Raw genomic sequence first — 21,455 nt, forward strand, 5'->3', positions numbered from 1 at the left:
GGGTATTCAAGTATCTAGTGTCACAAAAATACAGCTGCAAGAAGCATTTAAATGCAGATCTGCACATAAACTACTGAAAGATCTCCACTGAGCTTTATGCACTCACATACATGACTGCAAAAGCAAGAAGTAACAAAAAGAATGTGATTTCTCCCCAATTATTTTCAAGTCTATAGCATCTGTTATCCTATTCATAGTAATACTACTACTGAAGAGCAAGCTGATCCTTTCAGATGCCCAACCTCCAGAAACAAGGTACACGATCTTATCAAGTAGTGAATGATTTCTGTGATTCCCATCACCATAGTGTCTGAGCACGCCACAGTTGTTTGTATTCTTTGTCACAGAGCAGAGAGGAAAATAAGATTACCTTTATGCTATAAATGGGGGTGGGAGAACAAGGGACAACAGGTAGCTTGTCATGTATGGCTTGCACACTCACCACCGGGATAACCAGTCACCTCTGGTTCAAAATCATACAACAAACACTTTCGCATCTAGCCTTTTTCATTATTCAAAAGTTTCTACATCACTCCATATATGCCAAGCGATTTGCCTAATCCTTTTCCTGCTTGTCTTAGTAAATGCAAGTAAAATAAGAAAGAATCCACTCAGCCAAATGTCCCAGATTCAGAATATCTCAGTACAGTTACAAAATCCTATATATGAACAAATAATACAAAACATTGATGAGCTGAAAAAAACCCAATTTCCTTAAAAGCAGACAATGAATCTGACAATCTAATATAAGAAAAAAAACAACCCCATCGACTCATCACAATGCTTTTTGTATCTAATATACTGCTCTTCTACAAAAAATGCCACTGAGAGGAAACAACACAGCAAGCAAAATAAAACCTGCCTATATAGTGGACAAGGATCAAAATCTATTCTTTAACAGAAGAAACAGAATTACAAGTTGTGACTACTTTGAAGAGCAAACTGAGCTAAATGCCACATCAAACTCAAAATATGAAGAGTAACCTGAAAATCTGTTCAAGAACTGTGCTGATTTAATCCAGAAGGTGTAGCAACATAGATTAAGTTTATGGCTGTCAGATACAATTCTTAGATACCCTGAAGATGGGTATTATATCAGAGCAGACAGATAAGAAAAGTATACAAGTGCTTCTGTAGCTAGCCTTCCAAGTTAGAAATGACACATCTCAATCAAACAATACAACTAAAACACTTGAGAGAAAGTTCAGAATCTGAAATCCTTTCATGATTGCCTCAAAAGTCTTAGTTTCTAACACTGGGTGAAATTACAGCAAATGATATAGAAAGAACACAGCTTTTCCAAACCAATCTAAAATACCACCAGGTCATTTAAAAGCACCAAACCAAAAGATAGCTGCCAAAGCCATGTCTTCTGTCACCTAAGGCATGAAAAAACTTCCCACTTACCTTCTAACACTGTTAATTTGGCACTCGTGTTTATCTCCCCAACACTGTTGGTTGCTGTGCACTCGTAGATAGCTTCATCTCGATGAACACGCAGCGGCTGTATCCGCAGAACCGATCCTGATCCATCATCGAACTCTATAACCTTTAACAATGAAAAGAAAGGACTGCTTTACTGATTATCTTCTCCATCAGAAACCTAGAGTTAACACAATCTAGGGGTTAAAAAACAGAAACTAAACCAAAACAAGCCCTGTAAGCTAATAAATACCATGCAATTAGTCAAGTGTTCCATGTCCAGAAATGCAAAAATTTCAGAGTCAAGAACATATTTGTCCTCTGAGGAGGCCAGAACAAATGAGGATCCAATGAGGTTCTTTATGAGTCAATTAAGGTTGACAAATTATCACCCTGGTAATAAAGATGTGGATCTGATGATTTAAAACATCTGAGCCATATTTGTACTAATGGTTTTACTAATCACACTGACAGCAATTTAGTGCAAACTTTCACCTTGATGGAAGAGCAGAATGATATACTCTTGCGGGATTACCAGGAAAATAGTAACTAAACTAGAATAAAACCTTGAGCACTTACAGTGCATGCTAACTCCGGCAGAAAGTGACGGCTTTTAATGTCCTTAAGCATCAGGTACTTTACAACTCTGGCATAATCAACAATGATGTAATTACAATTCCTTCCCCAGCATAATAAATTAAGTCCTTAATAAATCATTGCCTTTCCATCCATCCAGCTACGCTGTAACATGTATTTCTCTAACTTCTACATGGAAGAAAGAGGTATTTGTCAGTTTGCAGCTGGATAACTATACAGTGCTCCTTAACAGGAAGGCACAGCCTCAGGCCACTGTTAATGCCAAACTCATCCTTCTCCTATTACTGAGCACAGCAAAAGTTAGAAATATTAACTGAACTGCAGATGGTGACAGCATGAGGGAAAGGCACAAGCCCCCCTCCTGTCACTTGGGAACTGCAAGGGGAGATGAAGGGACTAAGCTATATTTTGTTCCAGACACATGTATGTCAGCCTAGGACCTGCACTACCCACATGCAAAACCTTCACTGCTCACAAGACCCTGTTTAGGAGTCCTTCTCCTAAACAGCATAAAGAACACGAGTGAAAATAGGAAGAAGAATAACGTGTGACACAAGACTCTCCAGTGACAGGAGAAATACTTAGAAATCAAAAGGTAACCAAGACCATGGAAAATCTGGTATTCCTCAGGCTGGAAAGAACAGTCCTTCTATTCTAAGTAACAGAACAATCTGGAAAAAAAAAAAAACAACCTAATTTGCGGTTAAAGCAGAGAAAGACACAGAAACATTAACATCACCATAGTATGTTTTAAGGAATTATAATTTTTTTTAATACTCAATTTTAAATTAAATATACAACTGTGACAAAATGCTGGACTTCCTATAACCTTTACACAGGACAGGGAGGGCTACTGCCAAATTTTAAACCAAGACAAAGTCAGATGTGAAATCGCTTCAGTGATAAGGACTAAAAAGCTAAGAGATGAAACAGCAGAAAAGCTCTTTTGCCCTTACTATCCTTTGAACAAACACTCTGTGTCAAAGGAAGGGAGCTACAGCTACTAATGACTTGATAAACACTGAGACCAAAATGCTGTTCATTTGTTAGCAATAGATACATCTTTTGTGTAATAACTTAGTATGTGTTCATCAGATTTGTTTTGTTGATTTTTTTCTTCTTCCTGTAAAGTTAATTCCGATTTTCCTCCCGGCTACTAAGAAGAAAATTAACTCTATCCCAGCCAAAACCAGGACACCTCCAAATAAAGGCTAGCTTAGTAATGAGACAAAATTCATAGTAATCTACCAAAAAAAGAAAGATAATTATTCACTATCTAATAAAATATCCCATAAAAATGCCTACAGATCAAAACTAATGTGAACAAAGGTATAAAATTGCTCATATGAATGTATATATTACATAGCCCTCCCATCAGCCACAGTAAGTACCAAATTCACTGTAAAGGTTACAGCTACTAAAAAATTAGAATGTTTAAATGATTACTATACAACAAAATGTAACCTTTATTAGGGAAAAATAACAATGTAAAACAAGACTAAAATTGATTAATTGAGGTTTTATGCTCACATACAAAATCACGATTAAAATTGGTGAATTTAATCAATCCATTCTGTGCAGCAAAGTCATCTTGTGCTCCGGTTAAAAAAGTAAAACCATCAAAGACAGGGGATTAGAGGAAAGGCAACAGAATGGTAGAAGGGTCACATTTCCAAGGGCATTTTTAGAGAAAAGATCCCAACTCCAAAGAAGGAAAGTAGAGAAAAAGGTGGAGGAAGTCAGTGAAAATCTATTTGCTATTTAAAATATGGACCAAATTGGACCCTTTTTCAAAAGCATTTCTTACACCTACTCTTCAATCTTCCTCTCTTTCAGACTTTAGTTCACAGGGAAGTCAATTCACCCTTCAGGATTACTTCACCGTTCCCCTTCCAAGCACATGTGTTGGAGAGATGGCAGTAGACATCACTTAGAAAGCCTTTCATTAGAATTTCTGCCTCCCACTTTTGAATTCTACTGGAGCGCCTTATCAATTTTGACAATGAAAATGGAAATTTACTGCTAGATCCAACTCTTATCTGCCATCCAGTTGCAAGCACCAGCGTCCCATTTGAAGAAGGATGTCCTATGCCTATGCTTCAAACATCAAGCTCAAAGACAACACCTGCACTACACTACAGACCGCATTGTTGCAGGGAAGGAAACTGACTTTACTCTAAAGCTCTAGACTCTGTACTGTAGTGATGCAGAGATACCAGAGTTACAATGATGATTATTGTGTAATTAAGACCCACAAGCATTAGATTTGATTATCAAATTCTTATTTTTGTTTTGGAATTACCTCAAACCGCTGAGAACTGACTTTCTTCCCCTTCTTCATCCATGTGATACGAGGTTTGGGCTCTCCTGTTGCCTGACACACAAAAGAGGCCACTCCTCCAGAAATCCCAATCTGATCTTCGGGAGCTTTCATAAACGTTGGCTTGCCTGGAAAAATAACCAAATCACCCCCATGAGGATACAACATCAGATAAATAAGGAACGTTTCATGTTCATCTAAATTATAAGACAATTGGTGCTCCTACTACAAATCCAGGTTGAATGGCCTCGGACACAGAAATTCAGCGCAGGCTGCAACATGACAAGCACAGTTTCTGCTTGAGTACCTCTTTTTCCTGACATGAATAAAGTCCATCTGGCTTGACTGTAAATGAGGGCAACAGAGGGCTCCCCCGCCGGCCCCCTGGGCATTCATTCAGGTATATGACAATTTGGAACCATTTTTACGGTTTATTTTTTTTAATAAATGGATTTTTGCAGGTTTATAACATGGTCATAGCATTGGAAATTACCCAACAGCTGAGACACCAAACCTACAGAATCTGCCATACGTTGCTATTAGTTTTCCTGAAAGCTGTTAAGCCATTCATAAAAATTAACACATACGGTTTTAAGTATACAAATAACACCCTTGAATTTCATTTTATATGTGGATTGACATAAAAATTCTGGTCTGTAAGTATCCGGAAACTTGCACAGGCTGGCCTATTCTTGGTGAAAGACTAATTAAAGTGAAAGCAACAAAAGCAAAGTGACATTCAGGCCTGGAAGTCTCAACAAGAAATGAAAAAGATACAAATACAGGGGGGAGAGGAACCATGTAACCTTTTAATAATCAATAAAAGTTTCATGAAAATACAGTTGTAACTTTACATCTTCTGGATTTACCTGACAGGCTTGGATGGATAAAACTTGGCATCCAGATGGAATGTCTGTATTTTTCTTTTGCTCTTGCTGTACAAGAAAACTTTGCAATCTGTGACCAAATGATCATTTTGAAACACTATTCCATCCACGTGAGAAGTGTTTGATAACCTTGTATCCCTATTAGGCACTAAAACATTAAACTCCAGAGAAGGAGTTAGCGGAATCCACCTATGATGTCATTCAGTGCACTAAGGTCATGTTTCAAATACAGTTCTGACTGACCCCCTCAAAGATGAACCTGAGCTGTAAATGGGGCAGAAACAACTGCTGGGATGTAGAAAGGAGTGAGAGGCAAAATCTGTTCAACCCCAAGACACTGAACCAACATTTCAAGTGGAGCTGGTGGTGGTTCCACATCTTTCATGTTCTGGACACATCCATGAGTATGTCCTTGAGGGAGAGGGGGACGACACTTGTAAGCCCAGGTGCTTTAAACACTAAGCTTCTCATAAACTGAGGGCTGAGTTCCCCTCATCTAGGAGGGATACATTTTCAGCGATGCCAAAAGAAGACAATCTTTAAATGCATCTTCCTAAAGTTTAAGAGATTAAAATCCTAAAAGTGCAGGTGCAAGTTAGAGCTGGGCCAGTCTGGCAGCTTGCAGCTACTAAAGAGGGCAGGGGGCCTTGCTCTGCACCTCACCTCCCTTCCCTGCCTCCAGATACTGATGCCCAAGCCCCTAAAAAGCAGCTCCAGGGTCACCACAGCCTCTGTGGTGCAGATTTTGTCACTAACCTGGCAAAAAGCCACTTTTTGTTTTCTTCTTTTGAAGCAGGGTAGGGAGCACAATGGCTCATGGCAGGATCAGACAGAGCTGGGGAACACTGTGGAAGATGGCACCTCTACCTCAGCATCTGCAAGCTGGCACGTGCACCTGAAACTGCGGAGTGCAATTTTGCCCTTACACAGCTATCTCTGAAGACTTTGCTATCTCCTTAATCCCAATTTCACCTTCTGGTTCAGCCCACACTAACATCTTACACAGACCCCGCTGTCCCTGCTGCATGGCACGGTGTGACAACACACACGGCAGCTCGACCAAGCGACATCCTCCAATTGCTGCTTTTGGCAAAGACCAGAGGCCAGCTTCTGGCCTACTACAACATGTGCGGATGAGACCAGGGAGACTGCTGAGGGCCCAGGATGCTTCTTGCTTCACACACACTGCATCTGTATGGGGTGTTGGGGTGAGCTGCAGGAGTGTTTCTGTGAGGAGAAGGCAGGGCTCCCCTGCGCTGGACACAGCCAGTTCCAAAATGGCCCCACATCAGGGCACAGCCACGCTTGTCATGGCAATGCTTCTTGGTAATAGGTTTAAGAAAAGGCAGAATGCCTCACAGCAGTGAGGAGTGAGGTAAAAAGTGTGAGAAACAGCCCTGCGTGCACCCAGGCCAGAAGGAGGAGAAGGAGCACTGCGTGCCCAAGCAGAGACTCCCTTGCAACCCATGGAGATGGTGGAGCAGGTATTTCCCTTCAACTGGGTGGGCAGCTGGCCAGTGGAGGTCAGACCAGTTGCAACCACTAGCTGAGGACACGCTCTGCAGAGAGGAGCGGGTGGCATGCCACTGCTGAGGCAGCTGGACAGCCTGCTAGGGAGCCCACCGACCACCCGCATGGACCACAGGCACCAGGGGACATGCCAACCCTGATGGTTGGTGGTGATGTGGAGGTCACAGTTGACACACTAAGCTGCAGGCCTGCATCTCTACTACTGCTGCTTGCTCAGCTTTACTTCCAAAAGCTCTTTGCAGATGCTGGACCTACCAAGGTCAGAACTGTCCACATCTAAGCAGATACACGTGCTCTGTCCTCAACAAGGTTCTGCGAAGGAGTATCACAGACCTGACCTGACTACAGAAATGCGTCACACATAGGTGTACTGAATTTTACCCTCGGTGGTGAAGGGAGCCCCAGGACTGCACAAAATAAAAATAGCTCAAAACCCAGAAAATGCCTTTTAAGACATGTGGGCTGCTGTCTGCAGTCTTTGGCACATTGTCCTGACAGGAACAGCTGAACAGCAAATAATTATTAAGTGTGCTTGCTTAACTGATGCTGATTTCATGTATTTACTCATCTATAATCATGTCTATTTCTACTTAGTTTATATTTACATATATCTGTGTTTATTCACCTCTCATCTATTCCAGTGAAATGTTAATTTACTGTTCAGGCTGCTAGTGATTGCAGTGTGATTGACTGCTTTGCTACGCAGCGTGCTGAGCTGAGCTCTTGTATTGCATTTTGGCAGTTGATTTGTTTTTTTGATTTTCTGTTATTTACCCTGTGATCTTAGTAAAATAGTGTAAATTTTTCAAGTGAGAAATACAGCAGAATCCAAAAACTTCTGTCCTTGAAGAATACAATGCAATTATATCTCTCACTGTACACCTACTCCCCAGCTCATACACTGAGGACTTACGTTACTTTTGTACATTCTAAATAAAAAATAAAATACCCCCAAACAGTCAATAATCTAAAAAAACAGAACAAGAGGAAACTGAATGTTCACCTACAGTAAAACAAAAATAAAAGCCTCTGCTGCCTTGAACTTACGTTGTTGCAATAAATCTTTTTCCCCTGCACATCTAATTCATCAACTCTGATTTCTGGAAACCATTTAATCCACTGAGACTGGTCAGAAAAGTATGCCAAATATATATATATAAACCAAATCCTCACATGGTCTGGGAAAGTGTATTTCTGCAAAGACAGTTTAAGCATTCGTATGCCCTAAAGTTCTGAAATGGAAGGATAGTACTAATTAAGCAAACCTAAAATCCTGAGTTCTGGCCCCTGGACAATAGAGTCAGGCATGAGTACACATATTTTTATACTGATTGGTAACTGTTACAGCAATTCCCAAAACTTATCTCAGTGAGAGCTAACAGAAGTGCAACAGATCATCCATGAAAATCTTGGTGTCTGTGGAAAATGCATGTTAAGTGGACTAGACAACCAACATCTCTGCAGCTCTACTGCCAGGAGGAAGCTGCGGTGGGACACATCACTAGTTACCTCCAAAGGGCAGTTGTAACCCCCACAGATAGGGCCAGGTGATGGTACAAACAGCCTTTTTTAACCTGTTTTGAGCATTTGTACTCACAGGATAGCCCTAGAAACACTATCAGAAAAAACAAGAATGTACCCAAAATACAGTATTTAATCAGTAGCCTATAGTTGTGGTCTTTCCCATCTTCTTAAACTCGAAATGACCAGAGTCTCCACAGAAGATTATGAACATACCAAGTTTTAGCTGTCTGCTGTTCAAACTACAAATAAATACAAGGAACTGAAGTGTCTTTCACAGTGAAATCCTGACTTTTCCCTGATGACCTAAGGACCAGGCAAAGCTGAAGATTTTTTTTTACTAAAAGTCTAAAAAATGGAGGAAAGAAAAAAAAAAAAAAGAGCCATCGTATTCCAAAGACAAATCTGTGAAATATCAGCTCGAGAAAGACCCTCACGAGCAAGTCTTGGGCGACAGCAGGGAGAGGTGCCGGATGGCTGGGTGCCCATCACGCCCACCTCTGCTTACTCCATCACGTGGAGTAACAACTCCAGGCTGGTGTATTTATCACCTGATAAATTTGATAAATCCAAGTCCAGCTCCAGCCTCTCCCTCTCTACCCTCTCTGCTCAGTGTCAGATCCCTGGAGCACATTCAGTTCTCACTCTTAAACTAATTTTTGCTCCTCACTTCATAACCCAGGTTCCCACTACACCAGGAGTGGAAATTACTGCTATCATAATTTCTACTCACTCATAAGCTTCAGGCAGGAGAATGGGAAAACTTTCACCTTCTTGGCTGAAATTTTCCCTGTTTGGTCTTTGCTCAAAACTAAATTATTCTAGGGAGCTTATGGGAACAACACAGCTTTGAAAAGGAAGACCATGAAAAAGAGCATTTTCTTATACAAGAGAAGGAAGCAGGTTTCATCTTCTTTGGCTGAAGGCTGAAAAATAACAACTTGCTCAGACATGCTCTCCACTGAAGAACTTAAAAAAAGAACAACCCACAATACCCCCCAAAAACCCCAGACCAACATTTCAGAAGAAAAGGACTTCCCTTTCATAGTCAGTAGTGTTGAGAAAGTCACCTGCTGAGCAAGCACACATTCCTGGATAATCCTATAAAGTGAATCACAAGAAGGGCCTCATGGTGTGGAATTGGGGCTAACAGAGATTCAGGCACACGAGTCTACTCCACTATGCTGGAAAAGAGCAGGAAACTCATGCAGAGTCCTGGGCTGAGCTAGGGTGTGTAGTGTTTTCAGAAGAAATGATCCCTCGAATAACATTTTAAGAGATCCACAAGAACATGGGTGCAGAAAGGCAGAGAGAGAAGTACAAGCAGTCAAGTTAGGTATGCACTAATCAGTAAGGCTGTTGTCTGCCCTCCCCAGCAAAAGCAAGTGTAATGGGTTTGGGAGCCCGAAGTTCTCAGAGGCAGACACTGGTCTATTGGAGAGCCACTGACATGGTCTTCCTGCAGGGCCACAGTGAAGATGCATCTCCCTTCACCCACATTTATATATAAAGCTCTCTCCTGTTCTCTACACAATTTGCTCATTGTGAAACAACTGTTATAAATCAGAAAACCATTGTGACAGCTATTTTAAAATTTGCCCCTCCAAATGTTTGTAGCAGCATAGTAACATTTCAGTTCACTTTTTCAGGATTTCCTCTCTTTACCAGAACGGTTCAGAGTTACTTCATCGTATCTGCTGGTTTTACGCTGTGCATTTTCTCACTGAGCCCAAAGGACTTTCCCAGGGAGAAAAGTCTCGTTTGCCAGACTGCCTTCCAGGCCAAGGCACAGAAGTGTATCCTCCCTCTGACTTGGCAAGGTGTCTTCTACGTGAACTGTGGCTTCTGAGAAGCGACATATGATCTGCATTACCTGAGCTGAAAACCAGCCATAGCCTTGAAAAATGATGCTGGATCATGCATATTTAGCACAGATCCTTGTATTTTGCTATACATTAAGCACACAATAGGCACATAAAAGATGCATCCTTGTAATTCTCTAAGAGCCAAAAATTTCAAGTGGCTGAAACATAATATATGCCACCATAAATATGCTTCATATACCCAAATATTAACTTATTTTATTTCAAACACCCATCATTAGATGGTTTCTTAAAATAAATGAGAAAATTAAATTGAATCCTGATGCTTTTTCAGTATTTAGCAGCCACATCAAATATACCTCATCCAAAAATTTTAATCCAGAAACTGACAAACATACTGCTCCTCCTGCTCTTGTAGATGCTATTTTTTTCCAAAGAGTTGCACACAGGTTTGAGAAAAATGAATTATTAAACACATGTCTGCAATTAAGTGTTCTATGAAGACTCACCTGCTGCGAGAGATTTGGAAGAAAAATATCTCTGTCCTCATGCTACAAGTGCCCACTGTTCTAAATAGAAGGGCAGCCAAAAATAAGACCGGCGTTATAGGGTAGGGGAGCTTGTATTTTTATCTGAAAGCTTTTATGACCTGGCTAAATTAAGACTGAATATAGTCTCCTTTGTGAAGGAAAAAAATTACAGCTGTGATACAAGATGAACTAGATAAGCACATACAATAGGCGTACATGGGTAACCTTATTTAGGTGCCTGGGCTAAATGAATTAAAAGAAGTTATTGGTACAAGCACAAAAAGATAACGGGAGTAGTTCTTTGAGCCTGGAGATTGTGAAAATCAGGTTTAAACCCCTGCCTTTAACCTTCCCTGTCACATATGCCAAGGCACAAATATGCCTCATCTTCCACTGTAAAACTTGCCTGCTGTTCTCACATGGCTGCTGTCGGGACAAATACACGAAAAATGATGATGTGGCTCAGTTGTTGTAACACTGGGAAGAAACTAAAAATGACACAGACTTTCTCAGGTTCACGAATGACTTTGAAGTAGAAATAAGGTGGTCTAGAAGACAGAGGTGGCACATTCTTACATTTACAACAAAGGTATTTCTGTGTTTCCTTTATGATCTTGGATGACTGATATCTGTATATGGATGGATGTCTACTGGAAAGATACTCTAGTAAAACCTAATCTGCGAGTTCTCTCCTAAGCATCTGCTGCAGGGCAGAAGGCAAACCAGTGGGCTCTCCACCTACCCTTATGTTTAATATCCTTATGGTTTCCCTTTCACTATACCCGCCATCTTTTAAATGTGGTTCCTTCCCTTTGTGATTATCAAGAACACTGTTTGGCAAAATACAATTTTTCAAACTTACGTTTTTAATTCTTGTACAACATACAAGAAGGAAGAGCCTGTTTGAGCCTTGAAAGAAGTTTTCTTCAACAGCAGCTTACTGAAGCCATCAGTGAGTCTCAGCGATCACAGTGCTAATTCATTCCTTATTTTTCCTATTTTGGTTTTATTTCACTAAGATGTCAGCACTTTGTAAATGAAATTTTTGTCCTTTATCGCTTGGTGCAAGGTACTTATTAAATAAATGCTAATATATAGCGGGGTGTTGCATGCTCAGATACATACACAATTTTCTTTTTATCCAGCAAATGGATCATAACCTTCTCTCCCATCCACTTTAAAAAACACTTAACTGCATCCCAATCACAGAAAATAGCATTCCAAATTCAACACATTCCTCAGATTACTCTGAATTACAGGTTACCTAATGTTACCTGCACATCCTCCTCTCTTGTTTTATCATCTTATTGTTATTAGGTTTTAATGCTTAAGAGATTCCCAACTGCTAGGACAAATGATTTTGCTATTTCAATCCAATTTCAGTGGTTGAGTTTTCCAGTTTCAAGTGTGGCTGTCCGTGATAATCAAATCTACAAACATTATCTCAAAGCAAGCTGCATTTCTCTTCACCTTCATCTCCTTACTTCCATAAAGTTACTCAGAGATATCTTCTGTGTTTGTACAAAATGAAATCACATAAAGTGAATGATTAATACACAAAACTCTAAGAAGTAGATCTTTTAACATGTTCAATGACCTTTGCAACTTTCAGTAGAAAAATTACATTACGAAAGTAATAAAAGCAGTCATATAGCAGAGGCTGTGCTTTTCCCCAAACACTAGCAGAAAATACTGTGAACTAAGACAGAAGGTACTCATTTCAGCAGGCAAGACCCACTGTGCTTTATTTTTCTGTAGTAAGTTTAATTGAGGAGAATGCAGGAGTAACATGGTAGGTCAAGTGTGTAATTTTATTGGTATTTGAAATGACTTAAGCCCAGAAACTCTTAGAATCTTTGATTTGCTGCTTCTTCATGATCTCATCAAAGAGGTGGTGCTGACAATTTCTATAACTTCTTTCCTTACTATAAGCCCAGTCTAAAGGCACAGCCTTGGACAGGGCTGAGGTGTGTCTGCAGACGCACAGGTGGGAACCTTCACACCTAGACTGGCATTTCCAAGCCCTCTTATCCGTTTAACAAATACAGGATTTATACTTATTAAATCTGATATAAAACATTAAATAGTCTTTAAGTCAAAATTTAATATTTGAAAATTTCTTCTTAAAGAAACATCTTAAAACCCTATGTGTCCTGTGTTCTTTAGGGCAATTACACATAAACCAACCCTTCATCGGTAGAAACCAGGTATCCACTGTTAAATGCTAATGTTTGGATAAACCTACTTATTCTACAGAAATACCGGTTAAAAGCCGTTTGTTCACTCAAGTGTTAAGGCCACGATTACTGGATATTAATAAACTACAGCAACAGCCTGTCATCATAGTATTACACTTCAGTAAATTTCTAATTCTGTCCATGAATCATGGAAATTGTTGAAAGAGTTTAAATGCCTAAAATTAACTGACATGATACTGAAACAGAATTGTCTCAGGCAACCATCACACAAGGATGCTGTGCAAGTCACTCAGCAGCACTGAATATTCTGGGTGCTGATATATTTTTGGAGAGAGTTTTAGGCAGGAAACTTAAACTTTAATACAACGGGGAGGTGGTTTCTCTTCGTATCATATCTGCAGGGTGCCTACAGATTTTGCGCACAGGGTGGCAAATTTTCTCCTTATTTTTCAAGGCTGTTGTAATGTCTTTCTCAAAGTGCCTGGCTGGCTCTCAGTGTGAGCTGCTTTATATCTTAGTAAGAAAATCCCAAACTCTGGCTAATCCCTGTGCTGTGACTGACTCTTGTCCATGGGTTTTCAAAAGTTTTTTGTGTGCCAGGAAAGGAGGGGGTGACACGGGAATAGAAATCAACCTCTCTACTCTGACACCATTCTTACAATTGCTTCCAATAACTGAAATAACACATAACTAGAAAAAGAAAAATATGCCAAGAAGCACTAGGCAGTCCTGCATACGACTGAAGAATACTGATTAAAAGAAGGCAGAAAACTTGCTCCATCTTCATTTGCTCTCTTCTGCTTTTACATTTCCCTAGAGCACCCACAACCCATGTGTGCAGCTTGCTACGGGTCTTGGGCAAAAGCCAGACCCCTATACACGGGTTTAGTTTTCAACTCTAACTTCACAGCATTTATACCAAGTATTGTATGGAGTAGAAAAACAAGGGAGAGCAGAGAAGCGCTGCTCTAACTGCAGACCTTCCAGGAGCCTCACAGAATGGTTTTCTGCTTTGCTTTAATTTAAAATTGAAACCTGAAGTCAAATTTCCACCTGGTAATAGCTTAAAGGCACTTCCAATTAACTTGGTAATACACACTTTCTGAGTTAATAAATTTTTCAGCTTCTGTGTTTAATAAAATTAAACATTTGGGCCTTTGGCCTTAGCCCTTATTTAGCTTGAGAAAGGACTGCAGGGAGACTGCCTCCAATTATCACTATTAACACAACATTCACTTAAGGGCTTTCAGATGCATACATATAGAACATTTGTTTAATCATACACAACATTCAGCAACCGAATTCAGGCTTCCTCTTTTGCACAGAATATGTACATCGGACAAGCGCATAATAATGCCAACTACTGGACTCTGAAATCAGTCATCACAATACCGCCCGAGGCAGTATGGAAGAGCTGTGCCTGCTCCTAGGAACTTATTTTTCCTTCCAAATCTGCATTTTGTTATTTGCAAAAATTTCGTCAAAACTTCAAAGTTAATAAGCGTATTGCAGAGAGTAAAGAATCTGTAAGATATGCAGGACCAGAAAACAAAGACAGAACTGAAATACTGTGCTTGAAAAAACATGAAAATTAATTTTGCCAGCATGCCTACCACATTAAACACCATATTCTTTTACATAAAGGGATTAAAAGGTTTTAATCCCTCTTTGAAAGCAGCTAGTTCTTGATTCAGCAGTTCAAAAGGCTTTGCCAAGCTCAGGTTTTTCCCCTGCTTTTAGAAATTAAAAGTGAATGTAAACCTCATTTTGTCAACAGAGAGAATAGTGCAGTGATTTTAATAGGACTGGGAGCCAGAGTAAGCGACCTCTTCAGAGTATCTGTTACTAAAGCAAGGACATCCTGAGCTCTCAGGAAGGGACCTGGACCTGCATTTCATTTTAGTGCTGCTGAACACCGTTCTGTCCTCCTCCTTGTAATGAACCAAAATTCTGCTAATCTACCTGGTGAGGAGGAAAACTTTTTGCTTAATGATAATGAGCACACTCGGGCATTTCTGATTTGTTTTCCTATTCGTAGCAACTGTTTTATCATGCAGCATCTGTAGTACAGTCTGCAGAAAACCAAGAAATATAATTTCCACATTTAAATGTTTACCAGAGTGTAAAAAATTCCATCAGGTAACCAGGCACCCGAACTAAATACTCCCAAGTGTAAAAAAAGGAGAAAAAAAAAGTTAATAATTTTTGCTCAGTCTTTCTTGAAATTCCCCAAGAAACAGGACTATTTCCACATTAAAAAGCTTTCTCCCAAGTCAGACTCCTTGGTAAGCCTCGATGGAGAGTCTGATCAACGCTTCTGGGATCTACCAGGAAGAGTTTTTTCCCCTTAACAGTGTATTTTTGCAGTGGCTAAACAAAGACACAAAGCCACACACAGCTCATTTGAGCATTTGAGCCATTTGAGCAGCTTTGATTCCAGGGCTACCACCTCTGCCTGGCAGCAGGAGTGCACTGGCAAAGGACTGCTGAGCAATTCCAATCTTCCACAGCCGAAAGTCAAGAACCAAAAAGGAATGCCAAGGCCGCACTGTGCAGCACCCAGCTGCACACTGACCTTGGTGCCATCAGTGATGGAGCCAGGGAAGCTCTAGAAGCTGCTGTCTCCTGTCCATGAACTGCCCGCGAGTTTTCCCAAAATGGCTCTGTATGTATGTGGAAAACATCTGACTCCATCCAATGTGAATACTGGGTGTCTGAAACCCACAGTAAAAAGAACAAGTGACACATGCCAGACGTCTGCAATTTTACAGTCACTGCAATCCAGCCCTGCTCTGTGCACAGAGCTGGCGTTTCATCCCAGGAGGTGCACAGTCCCATCCTGCACCCAAGGCTTCCTGGTTCAGCAAGAGATGGCTTCTAGAAAGGCATCAAAATTAATCACCTTCATGGCTGCTGCATTCTTGATTTAATTTTTCTAGCATCCATTCCTTGCTGTGTTACGAATTTAGCAGATAAAATGAAAAGCTCTTTTCACTTTAATAACTTTTCTCTGTGTAGATGAATAGGTCAGCCTCTGTTTCCAAACTAAACTCCTTAAATCTTCAGCTACCAGGCATGGTTCCAGATTTGATTTTCTAGGGCCTTTCACCTGCACCAGCTTTTACTTTTATTTCACCTGATTATGCATAGAGTTGCAAATAAATGCACAAAGCTGTGGACCACACGGAGAAGTCACTGTTTGCTACGCTGGGAAAAGTTGCTGTGGCCTTCACTATGCATCTTCATAGAAGAGTTTGGGTTGGAAAGGACCTTAGATATCATCTAGTTCCAACATTCCTGCCACGGGGGCAGGGACACTTTCCACTAGACAAAGTTGCTCAAAGCCCCATCCAGCCTGGCCTCGAACGCTGCCAGGGATGGGGCAGCCACAGCTTCTCTAGGCAATTTCAACCTGTGCCAGTGTCTCACCACCATCAGAGTAAAGAATGTCTTCCTTACATCTAATGTAATTCTACCCTCTTTCCATTTAAAGCTGTCTCCCCTTGTCCTATCACTACTTGCTCTTAACAAAGGCCCCACTTCTCCAGCCTTCTTGAAGGCCCTCTTTAGGTATTGGAAGGCTGCTATCAGGCCTCCTCAGAGCTGCCTCTGTTGAGCTCTGTTGAGATGAACACCTCTCACACAACCTCTCTAGGAGAGGTGCTCCAGCCCTCTGAGCATCTTAGCTTAGTGATCCTCCTCTGGACTTGCTCCAACAGGTCCACATCCTTCTTACATTCTTAACTCAAATGTGTTCTTTATGTTTTAGCCATGACCTACTCACAAACACTTCTGTATTGTCCCTCAACCCAGACCTCCAGCACCTTCTTCCACATTTCTCCTCATGTCAGCAGCAAGTCCCAAGTTCATACAAGATCCATACAATCGCAGAGAGGAAGTGTGAGAGGCAGTTCCAGCATTGACTCGTTGCCATACATTCAACAAGATAAGCCCATCAGGGGAGAACTGATCACAGATCTGGTCACACCAGCTTATACTGACTTTTGTACCCTGGAAGTGGTTTTAGCCCCAAATCTGAGACTCACAAATACATATAAGGCTGCAGGTGCCATGAGAGAGCAGTAAACAGATATGCTGCTTAGAGATTTGCTGTATTTAGAGTCTGCCTGCATCACTTTCATTCTCACTGCTAGACAAAACCACCACAAGCTACAAGCTTAAGGGACGTACACACAGATGTTAAACCTGCAAGGTTCAGCTTCTTTCAAGCTCTTTATGAAGACTACACAGGATGTATTTATAATAGAAAACAGATTTGCCTTTTAGAGTGCTGTATCTAAGTTTTTCTCACCCATCCCCCTTCTGTTGACCGAGTCCCAAGGTTCCTGGCTTCACACTCAATTTGCTGAACTAAAATCCATACTAGCAAAGAGGATGACAAGGTATCTCAGTGAGAGCTAACTGTGCTTCTCAGGTTTTACATGCGTGAGAAAGAAAATGTTGTTTCCACGTCGGGAATCTGACATCCTACTATATTTAATGAAGGACGTACACCAGGGTGAAACGCAAATCTGTACACGAATCTGAAGCTTGAAAGAATGGCAGCAGCTTTCCCTACGTACTGCAAGGCAGTGCATCTCTAAATCCTAACGCAGGCTAGAAAGAATGGGATGAGACAAAAGAGCCTGTCTAATTATGCCTGCTTCAAGTGAATTTTATTAGTCCCTCAGCTCTGCTAACGGTGAGGATAGCATACCTGTATATAGGCAAATGGATCTTGCTTAAGAATTACCCATGCAGGAATAATCCCCTGCCTATTATCAATCTTTGATTTTCATGTTATCTTTTAAAGACTGACTTGAAGGTAGGTGCCTGCCAACTCCACTTGTGCTCTCCAAGAATAAACATTTATCAAAGGGGGGCTCCCCATTTGCTGAGTTAGAATTAGTTACACCAACAGGGTACCAAATGGGTTGCAGCCTGTCACTGTTATTAAAGAGAATCTTGAAATAGAAACACTAAGCAGCAGCAACCGATCACCAGAGCCTGTCAGAGAGCAAGTGTGATGCGGGACAGCCAAAACGTACAGGCACAGAGGCCTGAAAGGGGCCCCCCAAAGCAGAGTCCTGTCCCCCACAGGGGCTGCACTGCACCACCTGTCCTGTAAATGGATCACACACCATCTTAAAATAAGTTGAGTTTCAGTCACACTTTTATTACTGGAGAACTGTTCCAAAATGATGGTCATGGAAACATCAGCATTAAAACAGACTGACGTTTAAGTTATTTGCTGCCAGTTATATCCATTTGTTTGTATGCTAACATGATCCTCCAGCTGAAAAGGGTTCTGGTCCACCTCTGCCCCTGTTCTTTCCCTCAGTGTACATCTTACACCATTTTCAATCCCTTCTTAAGAACAGTAAAATGTTTTCTGTCTTGCATAACCCCCATGAGACTTGCCAGACTGAAAATCTCCTCTTAAAGAAAGATACTGCATGTTGATTCTTACCAGGTTTCTTTGAATTCTGCTTTGTACTCTCTTCAAGTAGAATCCGTACTACTTTTATCACCATCATCTTATTAAAAACCAAGAAAAGGCATGCATTTGGGTTTGGGCATCTTGAGATTACACTTTGTCATCTTACTATCACACACCCCCCACCCCCAGTCCTATTAAGTTATGCAGCTGGATATGGCTTTTATTAATCCTTCGATATAATTTAAACTGACCCAAGAAACCATTCAGGTTTAGTTTAACTGATAAGATCACGCCCACAATGTTCTCATGACGTACCATTTCTGAGTTTCAAGAAAACTTGCAGTTCTATTGATCATACACAGAAAATGTTTGCTAACAAGGCTGCTCAGAAACCTGTACTTCATACACACGTGCACGTCCTCATCTCCACTTTAACCACGGTTATTGAATGAACAGAAGTTCTTTTTTAAGTAGCCAGAAGCCTGAAAGGCAAGCCTATTGTGCAAAATAGGAACTATGCTGTAAAGTCAGACAAAACATGCAATTCTGCTGGTTTTATAATATAACTTCAGGTAATTAAAAGCGAGATAAAGGCAGAAAAGCAGATGAACTGTAATCTAGGAGAACAAGCCCACCAGCACAACAGCAGCCACCCACATTCCCAGAGCTTAGACTGTAAAACCAAGGCTGACAACATGATTCGCAAAGTGCTGAAATCACCCAGCAGCACCAGTCATAATCCGAGATGCACATTTCCTTCAGCCAAGCACTTTGCCACTATTACTGGTGATAAAGCTGGCATAGGAATTAAAGGTTTGAGAAAAGATGGTGACAGTACAGAAATTAATCACACATTAATTTAAAACTTCCAACTGTCTCGGCACTGTGAAGCCATCACACTGCCATATCATGGAGAGAAGTGACACACCAGTCCACCACCATAAGGAAATACAGCCTCCTATTCCAGGTGACTGCATCTTAAAAGCTATTAAGTGTTTTCATTGAGTTGCATCAAATCACATTTCAGAGGCCAATGTTCTAAATTCCAGGTATTAGAAAGCCCCATTCAAAGTATTATAAATTCAGCAGTGGCACTGCAGCAGACAGGGATTTATCTTTCAGACTGCTGCAATCGTTATTAATATTACCAGCCACTTTTGTTTTGCTAATTTGGTGCTTCACCTGTGAGTAAGAGAACTTTGTGAAATAAATTACATCCAACAAAACAAGTGTTGTTTTTACTGTATTAACAGGCATCCATGTATATAATTCATCCGCAGCAGTTTCTGAGCATATCCACACTGCATACATTGCCATTAGGCACTGATGGGCTGGCCTGCAACCGAGCACACACTTCATGAACTCCTTTGTGAGGAAGTTGGGGCTGTTCAGCCTGGAGAAGAGAAGGCTGCATGGAGACCACATAGCAGCCTTCCAGTGTCTGAAGGGGGCCTATAGGGATGCTGGGGAGGGACGCTTCATCAGGAACTGTAGTGACAGGACAAGGGGCAATGGGTTAAAACTTAAACAGGGGAAGTTTAGACTGGATATAAGGAGGAAATTCTTTCCTGTTAGGGTGGTGAGGCACTGGAATGGGTTGCCCAGGGAGCTTGTGAGTGCTCCATCCCTGGCAGTGTTCAAGGCCAGGTTGGATGAAGCCTTGGGTGGGATGGTTTAGTGTGAGGTGTCCCTGCCTATTGCAGGGGGGTTGGAACTAGATGATCTTGAGGTCCTTTCCAACCCTACCTATTCTATGATTCTATGGCAGTGCAGCTGAACCGGTTAGGAAAGTCACAGCAGTTTTCTTAACACAAACAGGAACTCAGGAAAAACTCCAGAGACGCCTTTCCAATCCTTATCTCCTGAGATGTGGGGATATGGGGTCCTTTTTTCTTTCTCAGAATAAGGATTCTTGAACAGATCAGTCGCAACGCTGATTGCTAAAATTAAAATAGCTTAAATTGAATGCAGGACTGTCACACGTTGTCAAATGTGCTACAGAAAGGAAGGAGGACAGAAACAACTTCATTGCTGCCCAAGTGAGAAATCTGAAGTTGCACAGGAAAGAGAAGCCTGAATTTAGGAGTTGTTAGGCAGGATTAAGGAAAAATATATATTCTTTATAGACCCCTTCCTTTCTTCCAATTCTTTGCCCATGTTTTATTGAGGAAACGGACCTCAGCTGCATGGGACATCTGCTCTGCAATTCCTTTTTCAGAATTCTGAAGTTTCCTTAAAAACCAGGTTCGTTGCCAATTTGACATGATTTACAGAGACTGATTGTATCGAAGTGACTCAGAACTGTAATTTTTTCAGCATTGAGAAGCCCATTCCATTTACAAAAGAAACAAGGAAAACGCTTCACTATTTAAAGAGCCATTTTCTGGAGGAAGCTGTAGCAAAGCAGTAGTGATGTTACTCGCTTCCTAGAGCTTACTTTTACTATCCTTCTATTAGCTTTCAATATAAAATCAGAGAAAAATATACTATTAACTTCTTAGCCAGTATATTCTCAGTAAATATTCAATGCTTGCAGTTGGATTTTCAAGTTCTTTAACTTCAGGGATTTAAGAGGAGACAAGTGGGTTTGTTTCTATGGTCTTTATTACTTATTGGTGACAAACAGCCAAGACCACGCAGCTGAGATAACTGCACTCTCAAAAGGCAAGATATCCACTGCTCCAAAGGCAGCTCAGCTCTTCCCACCTGCCGCTGAGGGCCCACAACGTGCTCTGCTTGCCAAACATGACACACCGAACCCCCATTTCCAGTGCTACAGGACCGGCTCAAAACCAAAGCAGACACTGCAGCAAACTTGACTGTATCTTCTTTGACCTAAACAAGTGACAGCTTGCTAAAATATTCTTGTCCTAGCTCCTTGAGGAAAGTGAGTGCTTTCAAATGTCTCTTGACTAGTACACCTGCACAGGATAGAAAAACACATGATACAAATCAAAGTTGGAGCAGACATAACTGTCTTCATGGAGCCTGGCATCACTTTGCACAGTACAGGTAAGGAAGGGTGGAAAAAGGTAACAATTTTCTTCAACTGTTTACAGAAAAGGCTCCATTGAGTCATAAGAGTGTATCAGGAAGGGACCTCATGAGGTCTCCAGTCCAACCTCCTGCTGGAAGTGGGACCATCATTTGTGTGGTGGTGTTTCCTAGCTGAGTCTTGGGAAGCTTT

General features: G+C 41.1%; 1 protein-coding gene across 5 annotated transcripts in view; it reads right to left on the reverse strand.

The window, feature by feature from the left end:
• The window catches only part of PTPRF (protein tyrosine phosphatase receptor type F), a 394,296-nt gene that overhangs the window by 196,769 nt on the left and 176,072 nt on the right, over positions 1-21,455 (reverse strand). For all 5 annotated transcript variants that reach the window (XM_065673567.1, XM_065673566.1, XM_065673568.1 and 2 more), the window contains 2 exons: positions 4,322-4,467; positions 1,408-1,549 (listed from right to left, as the gene is read on the reverse strand). In XM_065673567.1, the coding sequence (XP_065529639.1) occupies positions 1,408-1,549; positions 4,322-4,467 (288 nt within the window). The remainder of the gene's footprint in view (positions 1-1,407; positions 1,550-4,321; positions 4,468-21,455) is intronic.

This window comes from Lathamus discolor, chromosome 3, assembly GCF_037157495.1.
Source record: "Lathamus discolor isolate bLatDis1 chromosome 3, bLatDis1.hap1, whole genome shotgun sequence".
NCBI lineage: Eukaryota > Metazoa > Chordata > Aves > Psittaciformes > Psittacidae > Lathamus > Lathamus discolor.